At 42.0% G+C, this 16,205-nt stretch overlaps 1 protein-coding gene across 1 annotated transcript in view; it reads right to left on the bottom strand.

The window, feature by feature from the left end:
- LCT (lactase) overlaps window positions 1-16,205 on the bottom strand; it is a 436,501-nt gene that overhangs the window by 120,375 nt on the left and 299,921 nt on the right. The window contains exons 9-10 of the mRNA XM_069613984.1: window positions 8,854-9,499; window positions 3,540-5,096 (exon numbers count right to left, since the gene is read on the bottom strand). Of these exons, the coding sequence (XP_069470085.1) occupies window positions 3,540-5,096; window positions 8,854-9,499 (2,203 nt within the window). The remainder of the gene's footprint in view (window positions 1-3,539; window positions 5,097-8,853; window positions 9,500-16,205) is intronic.

Below are 16,205 nucleotides of genomic sequence, written 5' to 3'. Positions count from 1 at the left end.
TTTTGGTTTCCTCCTGTACAGTTCTGGGACCTTCCCCTTGCCTTTCCCTCCTGACATGATTGGCCTTTCTTCTGTGGGTGGATGGCACTCGTTTCAAGTGGATTCTGTTTTTAAAGAGGGCTGCCACAGTGCGTCCTGTTCTGGCGATGATGCTATTTCCGCCAGCTGTAATTCTGCTGACTGGAATTTTGCCAGCGAGTTTAGCACCAAATGTATAGTGGTAATCGTAATTCTGCTGATTTTCAACAGAATGGACTTTGATGCTGTGTTTTTCGGCAGTAATTCCATGTTACCGCTGATGGGTGGTGCGTGCACATGCCTACTAATGATTCAGCTGGCATACCGCTGTACACCACGGAAGTAACAGCAATTCCGCTAGACGGAATGACCACAGGCTTTACCCCCAAACTCTTAATGGCCCCTTGTACTGAAAATGACGTAGGCTTGCAAAAGGATGCAGAGGACAGATGTACATTTAGGGGGCAAAGCCCCTACATAATTCTAGACATTCCAGATTGTTTTATTATAGGAAGTGCAGGTTAATGTTGTTAGTTTTATTATTTTAGCAGTAAATCGAGACATGTTCATGTATATTTTCAATAATGTTTCAGGCAAAGGTTAAGCATTGGAAAACCCTGCCTCGCTCTATTATAGCCAATATCGCATTGCCAAAGACAGTTATCGTCCGAAGCTATTGTACATTTAATTAAATGCACCTATCATACCACCCAGGATGTTTTGGAACAGGGTAATAAACGATGACGGAGCCGACATGGGCCATCAAAGTGCTGCGTATATCTCATGATACACAATCAAAGCAGTATGAGCAGGGTGGCCTTGCAGTCCCAGACATTGATCTAAACTACACAATAGCACAGGCACTGTATACATTACAGTGGTTCACTAATACGCATGAATATCCTCATGTATCTATTGACACATATATGTAGACTCATCGCTACTGTGGGGTACGCTCACTGGCCCAAAGTTGGAAATGCCAATATATATACCTTACATGGCATGCATGCCACAGGCTGGCACAGTACATGGGATAGGAGAAAAGTGGCTTTACTCACCACAATATATTACAGAAGCCACACAAGAAATCTTCGGGATATCTGGGTTTACACCATGGAGTTGTAACTTGTATATGTTCCCCACATGGGACGACAAACTAACTTGTGTGTGCACATTCTAATGTAGAGCATGTTTGTCTCATTGGTGAATTCGTTTCCAAACTGTTTTTGTGATTGGTGTTGTATTGTTTTTATGCCTAGTTACATCTGTTAGAATAAGGCATTTTTACATTTTGTATGAGAACTTCTTTGTAAATGTACACTTGATGCTTCAGTATGTGTTTGTTTTCTTTTTTCCATTCATGATTGATGAATAAACATGTTTTTGACTTTTGCTATTAGACTTTGCACATTAGGTGTGGTCTTTATGTGTGGCCTCCCTGCCAATCTTCACCTTGAGCTGGACCTCCTTAAGTTCCGGAAGCTACTCAAAACCTTCCTTTTCTCTCTGCCTTCCCTCTGCTATCCTTTCCTTCCTCCTGCTGTTACGTTGACTGGCTGCCGGGTGCTCCTCTGAGTCATATAGGAAACATGGCTCTTCCTGCCCTGTCCCTAGCACTTGCCTTCGGGCCCTCCTGCACTGCCACCTGGCCTTCCTTGCACTGACTGGGCATGCTTCCCTTGGAGGCTCTGCCTTCCTTGCACTTAACCCAGGGCACTGTTTCACTGCGTCCACTTCTCCCCTTTCCCCTCCCCTGCACTTCTTTTCTGCGCACTTACACAATCTAAATGATACTAGGCCTAGTAAGATCGTTTGTCTTGTTCTCCCCTGTTATTCTCCTCAATGCCCGGTTGCGTCTTGAAACACTTGTGTACAAGTGCATTATAAATAACCTATCAATCAATCAGTCTCTTTAATAAGCATATCCACGAGACACTCAGGGTTCTTTCTTTGAATAGTTAAAATAAGATAGAGCCTAGTATTTGGTAAATAAGTTCTTGAGTAAATTACTATGGGGAACTAGTGTTCTTTGCAACTTTATTTCCCCGCTATACTTTTTTATGTCAGGTTTTCCTGGTGTTTTATAGAAGCTCTCTAGATAGATGAGCTTTTCTAACTCTAGAGCAATTACGAGCGCAGAACGTGGAGGATTAACTGATTAACTCTTCAGCTGATTCGGAAATAATCAAAATGACCCTATCTGATTCTACTGGCTGAATTGTTTGAATGTCTGTAACTATCGCCTAGCTGCCTATGGGCTTTGTGTACTGCTATAAATGCACAAATAAATAAACGAATACAAATATAATTAAAGATGTTAACAATTTCCATCTACTATAGTCTGTTCCATGCAATGAAGGCACGTAAACAAGAGACCCTCCACCCCAAATCATCTATCCCACTGTACCGGACTAATCTGTCTTTTTTATAATCAGAGCTTCCATGATCTACGCTATGGAATGGTCATTGCTAGAAAGAAGGGAGGAGCAATTAGGGATCGTAAAAGAAGGGAGGAATCACTTGGCCCGTAACTGACCGAGGAAGAGTGGGATAGGGCATGCACACCTACCAAAGGTGTATCCATTACTTATAGGCGTAAGCTAATACCATTCAAATATCTTCATCTGTATTATCGCTTATTTCTGCAAAATGTGATTTCTGGGATGTCCGCATTGGTTTCTGAGTCCTTGATTGCTAAAGAATAGTACAGGGGCCGTACACCCTATACCCAAACGTGATGTAGGCCTGAAGGCTTCATGAATGTGTGAGTAGAGGGAGTCGTGCTATGGGTCTCTCCTGCCAACGACATGATGGCCAAAAGATACATGGGAAGATCTGCGATACTATCCGAATAAGATCAAGTATGCAGTCGATGAATGAGACATGCTAGCATTAGTAGGTGAGGACTTCCTTTAAGATAAAGCCTACAGGATGGAGCATGAGTGGACATCAATGTAGATCCATGAGGAGCGAGGAGGAAATGTACAAGGATAGTAACAACTTATAATAACATCCACGCAAATTCTTGTCCTAATGTTATATTTGCTGCATAAGCGCTCTGTGTCAACAAATGAAGGGCCCAGAAGTCAGCCAGGTGAAATGTACATTTTGATACTGCGTAATTTGTTATTTTCGGAAATATGAATAAATAAATGTTTAGTACATGTAAATATAGTCTATGGATAAAAATGCCATTGCAACGTAGCTGCATAAGAACTGACTTCATCTTTGTGTGAATCAAGAACAGAACTCAAAATCCCCCCCAGGGGGTACAGTAGGGCTTGAAAAGGTTCAGAGCCCCCCACCCCTATTTCAAATGAATGCTTCTTCCACTGTCATATGTATATATTATAATTATGGGCATCTCTTCAAATTTACATTACCTTTAACAAGCAACAATTGTTTAAATCACATGTCCTGTACACTCTAAAATTGTTTTTAATTCTGCCCATATGCACTGCTTTATAAATAATGTGTCCCCATTGCAACCTTACGTTTTATGTATGTTTTCAGAGACCTACCTTTCAAAGCTTCATCGATATAGGTTTTGTAATAAAAGATCCGGTTTGTATCCTCAAAGTCTGTCTTATTTTCTGTTGCCACACCGTTTTCAGTGATGTAAATAGGTACGTCGCCATATTCTTCTTTGACCCAGTTGAGCAGCCGCCTGAGACCCCAGGCCACTGCTCGGTGATCAGTCACCGCTGTCGATGGCCAGTTTAAATTTACCTCTTCAGATAAATCCATATCCTCCTGGAAGGAAATAGGCTTTAATTTGTTGGTCTTGTGCTGAACAATTTTGGAGGTATACGAGTTGAAGCAAAATACATCAGCGGTTCCTCTAATGAAAGCTTTCTCTTCCTCTGTAAAAGTCGGTAGTCTGGAGGATGGCAGGCCTTGTAGGTCCCTTTTTGCCGCAAGTTGTCGCTTCATAGCTTCTGGGTAGTCTCCATTTTTAAAGATGGGGTGAGCAAACCAGCCCAGGTTGAACTGTAGGTACCGGTCAGCTGCGGCCACATCTCTAGCTTCATCTGGGTTTTTGGGCTCTACCCAGTTGGTATTGAGGCTTATGGAAACTACCCCTCCCTGACTCTGTCGATACTTTTTGTCATAGGTGTGGTAGACCTTTGCATGGGCTTTTAGCAACTTGTGCGCAATCCTGTACGGACCGTATCCAGGATCTTTGACATTCGGTGGAATGACACCAACACCATATCCTGCTGTTGCAATGCTATGTGGTTGGTTGAAAGTTATCCAGAACTTTACCCGGTCACCAAATGTCTGGAAGCAAAAATCAGCAAAACTATCAAATGCTTCTGTCACCGAATCATTCTCCCAACCACCAAAATCCTGGAGTGCTTGAGGTAGATCAAAATGGTGAAGTGTTACCAAAGCTGTGATGTTGCTTGCCGCCAACCCATCAATAAGCTTGTTGTAATATTGAACCCCAAATATGTTGACAGAGTCTTTTGTTCCATTAGGAAATATTCGTGGCCACGACAAAGAAAATCGGTAAGTCTTCACCCCCAAAGCTCTGAGCATATACAGATCAGCATCTAGTTTGTTGTAGCTGTCACATGCTATGTCTCCATTATGGTTATTTTGAATGTTTCCAGGTGTGTGAGAGAATGTATCCCAGGTGCTGAGCCCCTTGCCGTCAGCATCCCAGCCACCCTCAACCTGATAGGCTGACGTGGACACACCCCATTTAAAGTTTTCAGGAACAGTGCCATAGTAGTACATGTCCCTTTCAAAGGCTGATTGCCTAGAAAACCTTTCCCAAACAATCTTTGATTTTGAAGGAACTTCGGATGCCGGTGCACCTGTTCTTTTTGGTGAACGGGCATCATCTTTTAGTGGTTGAACAATCTTATTTCCTGTTTTTTTGGAAAACCCTTGGCTTCCAAATAGATTTGAGAGGACATATGCAGATTCTTTTGGTGTCCTTTCTCTGTTAGCGTTTTCAAAATTGACATAATGCAATCCAAACCTTTGGCTGTATCCTTGTGGCCCCTCAAAGCCATCAATCAGTGACCAGACAATGTAGGACTTCACAGTAATTCCGTCTGTTCTGATAGCTGAGAAGAAATAAAACATATGTGTGAAACAGAGATAAACATATTAAATACATACTTATTTCCATCAGTAGACTATGAAATGTGAGTGCTAGACAGGTGATGAATACATTGCATTTCGTTTCTTGATTGCCAGTTTCTGATATATATCAAGTTTATTCAGATGTTTATTGAGCTGTTGAGAAATGTTGAGATGTACTACTTCCTTCTGATTAGATTCAGAAAGTATTGTTTTGGGAGCAGGGGTGGCTGCATAAAGAATTGGTGTAGACAGTGTACATTCACAATATCTCAATTTTGTGAATGTAATATAACATACAGGGAAAATAATTTGTTGAGGCTTTCTTTGTATTCATCATCTCCTACACAGTCCTGTTGAATAACCTTTTTTTTTTTAATTAGGCTAACTGCATTGGTGGATAAGTAGAATATCCATTGTTACTTTTGAGTGCATTTTCTACTGGCTTTGATCTGGCAGGTTTTGTGTGAAGCACCTCAGTAAGTAAATGGTACACCCCCTTTACCTCACCGCACACACTTACTTTGTCATACATTCCCTTCGCCAGACATTTACTTTGTCTGCATCTTGATATTGTGAAGAGGATAGCGGATGAGGTCAGGGATAGCAAAAGGTTACGTTGCGGGTCAAGAGGTAGCGGGGGAAGAATATGGGGTAGAAAAGAAGGGGTGCACTGGGGGTCTCCCCCTGCAATGACAAAGTAAATGTCTGGCAAAGTCAATGTAGACAACGTAAATATCTGTCGAAGTAAACATGACGAAGTAAGTGCTTGCGAAGTGAATGCTGGCAAAGTAAAGACATACACCCCAGTAAACTATTGCATCAGCTTTATATTTGCTAACTATAGATTAAATTGACATTACACACTATTCTTCTCTCTGTAATATTTTCAGTACGTGCATGAGTGATCGCAGTAGAAAGCATTTCAGGGGCTGTGAAGATCAATCACACACAATTAAATACCATCAGGTGTTTTAGCACAACAACGTTCTTATTGCACCTTTTCTTTCTAAATGAGGAGGCTGCAGCTCTTTCCATTTTTCACCGACTCTTGTTTGCCATTGAAGGAACAATTGTTGTGTGTTGTAGCCGAGCATGGCAGCCATTCCATGCCTGAATCCTAGGCAGGGCGGAGAAGTGTTTCCCATCGCCTCAGCTATTGTGTCACGCAACGTTTTTTGAAAGAAAAAAGTTATATAACAATGCAGATGATATTGTCTACACATCATCTAGGGAGCTGGCCACTGCTGCATATCTCTTCCCAAATACGGAATATTACACGTACGTCCAAGCCCCTCTAGTACTATAACTCGACCCAGTACCTCTGCTGCAGTACATTATGAGGTATAACAAAGGTAACATTCTTCAGTGCTACACGAGGGGAGAGGTCAGATGCATACACGCATGACAAGCAGTGTTACAAAAGGAACCAATGTGCATGAGTCAACCTCGCGTGAAGGCTTCAAAATGGCCACTATGCTGCTGTGTCCTGAGCTTTCCTTTATGTAATAATTAACCCCTGTGCACCTAGTCCTGACCAACGCGCAGGTCAAGCCATTCTGATAAGAAACTCCTCTCATATCTACAAAGCCTCCTTGGAACATATAGCCTGCTTTTAAGGATTGGAAACCGGTATTTCTCCTTTTACTCTTTTCTTGATGATTTATTATGACCAGATAAAATTGTCCCCCCATTATGAGGTTGGTAGAGTTTTTCTTGGATTACCTGGTGCAGTAATTACGGTGACAGCATGCACCAATCCCAGGAATACACTTGATTACGCCGGTACAACCGAAACCGATAGGGTGCTAACAGATGCATATTGTACATAATACTGCATTTGGTATTCCAGAGAATCTGTATGTAGGAGATCTGGTAGGATAGCTGATGGGCAACGCGTTTGTCTTGGAAACGGACAGCGCAGAACAATACAGGTTCGAAACGTGGTCTCTTTTTATCATCCATCTCCATTGATGTTTTGAGCATTGCAGTGGATTGTGTACAGTAACTGATCATACCGCTACTGTACAATACAACACAATGCAAAGAAGGGTCTTTGTTGGTTCTTCTGTGCAGGTTCCTTTTCCTGAAGTGAAAGGAAGCACTATTGCATCCCTTAATTACAGGAGAAACAATGAAAACATCTAGTCGGGGAGGGGTTCACATTTTAAACTCCATTCAAAAGGTAAAAAATGGAGCAATGTTAAGTATTTGACATCATAAACATGTGGTATTTACTTCAAGCCCTATGAATGCCTGGTGGGTCATAACATAGCAGTGGGTAAACAAGTGACATAGCAAATGTTGCCTGTTTTTACCATTACCTCCACATTTATAAAGATCCACTTAGACCCTTTATCAATACTTTATTTAGACCCAAGCATTCTTTTTTTCACATTTAATCCTTGACCCTTATACATCACTGGTTTATGGTTCCTGATGGTATTTAATGGGTGCCTCGTCGTCGATTGCCTTCTTACCCTCTTCTCACTTCTCTGCCCCTCACTTCCTTCCTATATGGAGAGCCATGATATATTTTGTGCCCTCATGCATTTTATTTGACTTCTGGGATTGTGTTGATCTAAAATTCAGTTTTTGAGCTTTTCATATTTTAAATTATTCATCAATCTTCGTTTCCTTTATGATTCCCTTGTTATGGATATTTTAACATTTCAGGTTTGTTTTAAATTTTCAAGTGAACGCACCTGTTGAAAGCCCTTGCTGGCAGTCCCCACCTCCAACTGGCATCCTGTGATCACGACTGTGAAAGTGCTATAAGGGATCATTTCTGTATCATTAAAAGTATTTCATGCTTACACTACATTGCCCTATTTATTTTCAATATACCCCCTTTGGGCTGACAAAGATTGCATTTGCACCCATGCATTGTATGCCTATGTCAGCAAATTATATTCTCCTGGTGCATTCTGTGTAGAAAATTGGAAATGGTATGATTTTTATTTAATGTGTACATATGTGTTTCCCCTTTTATACTTGCATGTTATGAGTTAAGAGTTACAGATATTTTCAAAACTAAACTGAAAGTCTACCTCCTCGCCTCAGAGTTACCCTCTTAACCTACCTTTCATCTGCCTGCTAGCTAATATTTTCCGTTGCCTCTAACCTGCCTCTTTTCCTCACTTTCTCTGCCTCCACTCTAGCACTTCACCCACCATGGTCACATTCCGAGCACAGATGGCCGTACCACCTACCTGCACTTAAAAATGTTCAATGTTGGTTGTCCTTAATCTATGTATGGCCATTTATGTTTTGTCCCGGGTGACTGTTCCATTTACTCCCCTCCACAACCTGGTCAGACTTTCCCTCAAACTCACCCCATTGTAAGAAGCTCACTGCTTCCCGTCAAATCTGATTTCTTTTCTATTGTAAGTTCTTTTGTGATTACAAGATCATTGTTCCTCCTGTATTATGAATAAATACATGAGAACATATTTCAATCTGGAATTCACAAAGCATTGGATGGCTTCTTTGGGAGTGTACTGAAGACTGATAGGGAAATGTTTGTTCAGTAATAACGCAAACACCCCAAAAGCCATAAAAAAGGCTACAGGAGCACCCGGTTGAAGAACTGTTGAATCAAACGTTAGCATGCATGGATTTTTTATTCTAAATTTGTATTGAAACAATTCTTGATAACAGTGATTCGAATGGGTTGCCTAGTTTGCTATAATTGAACTTTAGCAGTACATGTCTAGTAATCATTGTGGAAGGCCTGCAAACCTTTTAGTGCTTCATTTATGTAGGATTTTAAGTAGTCGATCCTCTTGGTATCATTAATGACATCTCCTCCATATTCCGTCGGTGCACCGTTGCCCGTTATATAAATTGGGATGCTCCTATTGGTGTACTCCTCCTTCACAAAGTTCAACAATCTTCTCAATCCCCAGGGTACAGCTTTGATCCATGAGGAGGATGTTTCAGGCCAAGAAGGATCTACATGTTGTGAAAAATTCCCGATTCCCTCATATCCCGGCACACAGCTACTGTTTCCTGCTGTACTGATCAGCCTGGAAGTGTAATGGGAGAGGGCGAAGAAGTCCGCAGTGCCTTTTATATGCCGCTTCTCCGCTTCTGTAAACTCTGGGAGCTGGACAACTGTACCAGGACACTGTTGGTTGCTCAGTTGGATTTGGGTTTTTAGCACTTCAGGGTAATCACCATTAATGAAAATGGGGTGCGCGAACCATCCGAGCATGAAGTGCATGTAGCGTTCTGCGGCCATCACGTCTTCAGGGTCACTGGGATGCAGCGGTTCAGCCCAGTCAGCATTCAAGGTTATTCCGACTCTTCCCTGCTGCTTAGAACGGTAGTTATCGTCATAAAGGTGCCAGGCATTGGCATGTGCCTTGAGAATTGTGTGAGCCACCTTGAGGAAGAGACAAAGAACAACGTGGTCAATATCTAACGATGTTCACATGAATTACAACTTTAGAGAGTTTAGAACTTTTCACCTAAAAATAAATTCCTGTTTTTTGATTCTTATTATTATGAATATTCAGTAAATAACACTTTTACAACTTTCTTTTTTAACATGGAAGTGTTTATCAAAGTTCAACAAGTTTAACATGTGGGTTGGGTTGTGATCAAACATTTAATTTTGACGAATTTTGTCAAATTTGGTAAACTTTCATGTTCTAGGTCAAATGTTACAGTGGACAATATTCCCTCATTCTCTTGGTTAAGTGTCTTGTATATATATATCTATGGTGTCACTATCTATCGCAACACAATAAGATATACATTACACTATATAAATACATATATATTACAGGGTCGTAGTCACAATCCTGTATTTATTAAGGTTAGGTTGCTCTCCTCATAAAAAAAGCACTTCTTGGGCAACTTAAAATTTTGACGAATCCACCCAAAGTTTTCCAAAGAAAATATAAGCCAGATTCGAGGGAGGGGGCATAGTCATAGAGATGTCCCAAAATGTTTTGAAAACCCTATTGATTGAAAAACATTTCTGTTGTGTCCACAGCTCAAACCGGTCGATGAACTTTTGCAAACTTTGTGCAAGGGATGATAGTCTGGTGCTGAAAGTGTGCTTTCTAAATTTGGTTTTAATACGTCCAGTGTTTTTTGTTGTTAGAAATGACCAAAAGTAGGTTAAAGAAAATGTGTGATATACTGGTTCACTTCGCTGACTTACTTGCTGGTGTCCATATTTATAAGGGGCTTATTGGACAACTAAAAAAGTGGGAACAATACATTTTTGAAAAGCCACTATATTGGGTTTGTAAACTATATGCCAGTTATAAGTCAAATATGATCCAAGGGAGCACTGGCTCTGCCAGAGCAAACACGGGGTCCCAATGATTTCTTTTTTTTTGTAATGGCTGTGTCGAACCAGAAGAGGTGTTTGACATCATGGAACCCTCGCTTGAGATTTGAGATTCCATGGATGTGGCTGGGCCATGGCTACATGAGGTTGGATACCTCTACTGGTAGGTTCCTATCTTCCATAAATTGAAAATATTTCATACTCCTGAAACTAGACGTATCTTGGACTTTTTTCAGGTTACGGAGGACCGGGACCTACCAGTAGAAGGTATGCAGCCTCATGGAGCCCTGGCCGGGCCACAAAAATGTCAAAATTCTGTTCACTTGAGATGACTGTGGCCAGGTTAGGGCTCCATAAGGCCCGCTACCTCTACCGGTAGGTACTGGTCTAAACTTGATGATATTTTGAAATGTATTCAAGTTATGGCGGACCGGGATCTACCAGCAAAGGCATACAACGTTATGGAGTCCAGTTTAGTGTTGAGACACATTAGATTCAGGACACAGTACAAGGAGGCAATTATAGTTTTGGTTTCATAAAGATGTTTCAATTACACAGATGTTGAGTAGAACGACTATGTTGTGCTTTCGAATCAAGAAAAGTAGCAAAGTCACACCACTAATTCAATAGTCTTGGGACTTCAGTGGAGTTGATCTTGCGAAGATAAGAGATGTTTCCAAAGAGACCCTAGTTGGGACAAGATGGTCTTGATTTCACAATAAAGGAATGGGGGAGAATACATGTAAAAACCAGGCAATTCCGTCCTTGTGACCTTATTTTTCTGTGTAGCTATAATGTGAAGAATTAATGGATTATGGCCAGAATTATTACTTTTATCATCGTCCTCTTCACAGAGCCTCAGACTATAATCGGAGAGTAGATAAATGTAAGCATCGTCTTTTGACCGCAGTGGTACACAGCAGTCCTGCTATCTTTGCCTCATGGAGGTTCAGCCAACTCCATAGCATCCAATTATAAATGCAATGGTGTCAGAGAGAAAAGAACCATTGATTTTATGATCATTTAGGTGTGAATTCCAACTTCTCCCGGAGAGGCTGTACATATAGGTTGGGCCAAGCTGGGGTAAGGTATGACCCCTCAAAGAAAATGCCACATGTGAGCAAAAAATGGTGCTATTCAAAGTCCCTATTCTAGCAGTCCAGTTGTAAAAGACATAGTAGGACCATGGGTTAGCATCGCCTGACCCAATCATCAAGCTGCTGAGATGACTACAAAAAGTGATTGGGGGTGTCCAAGGTGTTTGATATATCCAAAATGATCAGAAAAGTAGAACCCCTTTCGTAGAGAATTTCAAACAGACCGTTCTCTGCCAGTGGCCCCACCAAGGGGTGGCAATGACCATCCTTATAAAAACGCTGCCCCTCTCCCCAACCGGCATACTTGCCGGTTATGTGTTTGGATTGGTGTGCCATCCCGGTGACATCATCAAAAATGAAAAATGTCTGGGGGCGCCAGTGCTCTGTACATGAATCATTGCATTCTTAGATCAACTCTTTCATTATTATGTCATCCTTCCTCTAGTGAGCACCTCTGAGGGTCTTACTAGGTCCTGTCCTCCGCCCTTATGCTTCTGAACAATGCATGTGTCCTATTAATGATCTACAAACCTCTTTGATGACGCCCAAAACCAACTGCAGTCTTTTACTCATTCTGGTTCTGTCAGAGCCAAAATAGTGACTTCTGGTATTTGCAACCTTTCCTTCACTGACACCAAGGGAACAGATGGTCCTGCTTCCGCCCATTATGCTCCACCTCTATGCAGGATTCCTGGTTCTTGGCAGCATACCTGAATAATGAACTCCATAGTCAACTCAAGTGCGTAATTCTAACTGATCATACTTGTGGACTTGCTATGACTAGCTTTTTAAATCCTATAGCGATGGAAGTAATGGGGGATGGCTTATTGGGGTACATTTGGGATATTCTGCATCTCGCAGAATGTGTGCCTCATTTTCATTGACCTCACAGTTACAGGTTGGAATCCCGGCAGGTCCACTCATCCCTTCCCCCTGCTGAGGTCGATAAAATGAGTACCATTAAGGTGGGTAACAATAAACATCTGTTATCTGTGTGAAGGCATCATGAATTAATACACAGAACACAGATTCAACTTCCTAATCGAAAGCTTTATTTTTCTTTAATGTCAGAATGGAGTAAGGCCTAACTTGCCCTATACTAAGGTGGGATTTCCCTACCAAAAAAATAATAAGGATAGTCTGAGTCTGTAAGTTTAAATTAAAAGTCTGTCTGTATCCAAAACCTATACTTGCCCTCACAACTAACTGTATACAATATGTAGGGATCTCAGCAGCAAAAGAATAGTGTTCAAAAATACATTTCCAAGCTTCTTCCAGCTATATGGCTTATACTCAGCTTCCCCTTCCCCAAGTTCAGAAAAGTTCCAAAAAGGCCTCAGGGTTCCCTTCCCCAAGAGTTCAACTCTTCCAGCTTTCAAAATCAACAAGTCACCTCTTTCAAAATCACCCCTTCTTCATCCAATCCAGCATCGCCGGCAGGCATGAGCCGGCCCACCAACAAAGGCTCACAAACCAAGGCTCCTGTCCCGAGCCTGGTTAACAGTTGAGGGTGCCCTCCGAGGAACAGGAGCTCCACGATCGCTGCAGGAGCAGCTGGATCCCCCAATCTGGGTCACCGGAGCAACATCCTTTGTTAGGTAAGCCCGTGGGATTTTGATTTCATGTGCAGCGCCCATCAGCTGCTCCCTTGAATTAGCATGGGGTAAAGAACATCCACCCACTCCCCGCCACCACAATTGTAGCTGAAGTGGCACAGATATCAAAGAAGTGCATTTGCCCTTATTCTATTATTCACTGCGTTATACCGGCATTGCCCACCATGAGGAAGAGCACTGGCTAAAATGGCCGACACGCGATTCAAAACCACACTTCCTGCTCACATTTCACCATGACCTGCAGCTTGCCACGGATTGGTCATTCACCCCTTCATCCAATCCAGTATCCCCAGCAGGCGTGAGCCGGCCACCCAACGAAGGTACACAAACCAAGGCTCCTGTCCCGAGCCTGTCGGAGCCTAGGAGGAGCCAAGAAACTTTGACTATTTTGAGTTAACTCCTTACTTCTTTGGATATGTGCATCCTCTTCTGAACTTAACATTCCTTATGCACATCTATAAAACCTGTTTGAGTTATATTGTTCACTCATTCCCAAACTGGTATACTGCAAATTTGTTTTTACAAACATAAAGCTCTCACTAATTTGGTCCGTATCATACTGTCTAACTCCTACATCAACATACATTGTTGTGGGGGTGAATCATACTACTACGCGCCTGTGCGGAAGCATAGTCTCCCTGAACCTGATTGTGGTACTGTTTACAATGGTGTTTGTGTTTTACGTACAAGCTCACAAATGTTACCCACCATTCCTATCGCTTTGTTATGGACCCTTTTTGCATAGCTCTGTTAAAAAATTAGTACTTGATTGTACCGTTAGATCACTAATTTCATTTGGATTATTGTCTCACTGATTCCTTTTCTGCTCATCAACAAGCACAGCACATGACTGGAATGTCACGCTATATTTTGCCCACCCCGACCGCATAAAGAACACTGCAAGGACCAACGTGTATGAAATTCGTATCAATTCTAATTCAGCCTAATTTATTGCTTGATGTTAGTCAAACCTTGCTTGTGACAGCCCAATATTGACTAGATTACCTTTACTGCCATACAGCCTAAGGTCTAGTATGATTCCTGTGAACTGCGTAGAAACTTTAACTGCCTGAATGTATTTTTGCATTTTCGTACCTCATGTCACTAGTATTGCGTAATGCATTATTCACTTTAAAACCGCTTCCTCAGTTAGAGGCCCACCCTGACCAGCTTCTTGATCCTGCTTAGGGTAACACACCATCCACTTTGTGATTTATCTGATCGCTTTGCGCCTAATTGACTTGTGCTAGCTTATGTCTACATATTAGGCCGGTGTACACCCTTGCTGACAAATGATATCCTTTCAAGCACTCCTAATGATTGCAAATTGCCATCCTATTGCGTCTGTGCAATAATGCATATCTACAACATATATCGCGCTGCCACACCTTGGCTGAGTCTCTTTATACCTGCCTTTATCATAAGTACCATCACCACTCTACTTAGCCATCCCACTTCTTTTGCAGCTTACTTACCTACATGCGTAGCAGCACCATTTCTATGGCTAAAAACTCCATTATAATGGGTTACATCAAACCTACTGCCTTCCTCCCTCCGTTGACATGTACCAATATGATCAAGCCTACCACATTCTTACCACCTCTAAAGCCCAGACTCGCCAATGACCCCACCATCCTTCTAACACAATCACTCATCCCTTATGTTGACATCTTGCCTGCAGACACCATCCATGATGCGAACTACATCTCCCAGGACACCATAGAATCCCCTTTCACGTCACCTTCCCCGACTCACCCATGTCTAACTATAATAAGAAACACCAGGTTAGGCTCAAGGCTGGGTATTTCCTACAAATTACCTCATATCGCCTTACCTATCAACAAACCCCTCCAACACCCCAAAAAACCACCACGAAAAAACCTAACAACCACTCGGAAAACTAGGTAGCCACCAACCATACTGAACCCACCCGCCCACAATACTAGCCCCTCAGCAATCACTGGGGCATTAATCAATGCCAGATCATTAGTAGCCCCTGCAGCTGACATTGCTGATTTGATAATAGATACAAAAATTGGATTTCCTGGCTATCACAGAAACCTGGCTACATGCAGCAGCTGGCCCGTCCCTCCTTATTGCCACACCTGACAACTACATAGTTCTTAGATCTGATAGAGAGTCATCCAGAGGTGGTGGCATTGCCTTTATCGCTAGAGCCTCACTTGGACTTAGAATTGCCCCACATGACCCTATAATTTCTTCTGAATTACTGACAGCGAAACTTCCCATCTCCACGTTGCGTACCTTAACTATGCATTTTATCTATAGACCCCTGGGACCTCTAGGATCCTTTGAAGAAGAAATCAATATAGCAATATCTGCCAATACCAAACCCTCCTCGCAAATCCTCTTATTAGATGATTTCCACCTAGGATTTAATGACCTTACCGACCACTCTGCTTTGCTTCTGGCCAACACCCTATCCGAATTAGGCCTTACTCAGAGAGTCCTTGCTCCCACTCATGAAAAAGGAAGGATCCTTGACTGTGTAGCAGACCTTAATTGTAGAACTAATATGACCTCTATCGAACCACTACCATGAATGGACCACTTCCTACTTTTGTTCAACTTGCAAGACTGTATACCTCCTATCAAGTTGATTGATATTGCTCCCTGCTTGCCAACCAGAAAGAGGAAAAACATTACAGTAGACAACCTCAAGCCTTTTCTTCAAGCCTACACTCTCTACTGACCCAGAGGAGTTAGTGGAGCTATATAACAAAACAATCTCCATGGCACTTGACCGTATCGCCCCATAAAAAATTTGCAAACGCAAACCCACTGCTCACTTGAACACATGGTTCACCCCCAAACTCAAAGAGCTATGAAAAGAAAAAAGAAAATGCGAAATCATTTGGAAAAATAACCCATCTATAGCCAATAAAGATACCCTCACACCACTATAAAGAAGAAATTATATCAGCTAAATGTGATATTTATAATGAACGGCTTGACAAAGCCAGCTCCAGTACCAGAGTACTATTTACAATTCTCAGAGACCTTGCATCACCCACCCCCCCTTCAGAGGACTGTATTAAGGACTGAATCTGGTGT

Source organism: Ambystoma mexicanum, chromosome 9, assembly GCF_040938575.1.
Source record: "Ambystoma mexicanum isolate Mex_15411 chromosome 9, UKY_AmexF1_1, whole genome shotgun sequence".
Classification (NCBI taxonomy): domain Eukaryota; kingdom Metazoa; phylum Chordata; class Amphibia; order Caudata; family Ambystomatidae; genus Ambystoma; species Ambystoma mexicanum.
Note: the sequence above shows the minus strand (reverse complement) of the source record. Positions and strands in the feature narration are given on the sequence as shown.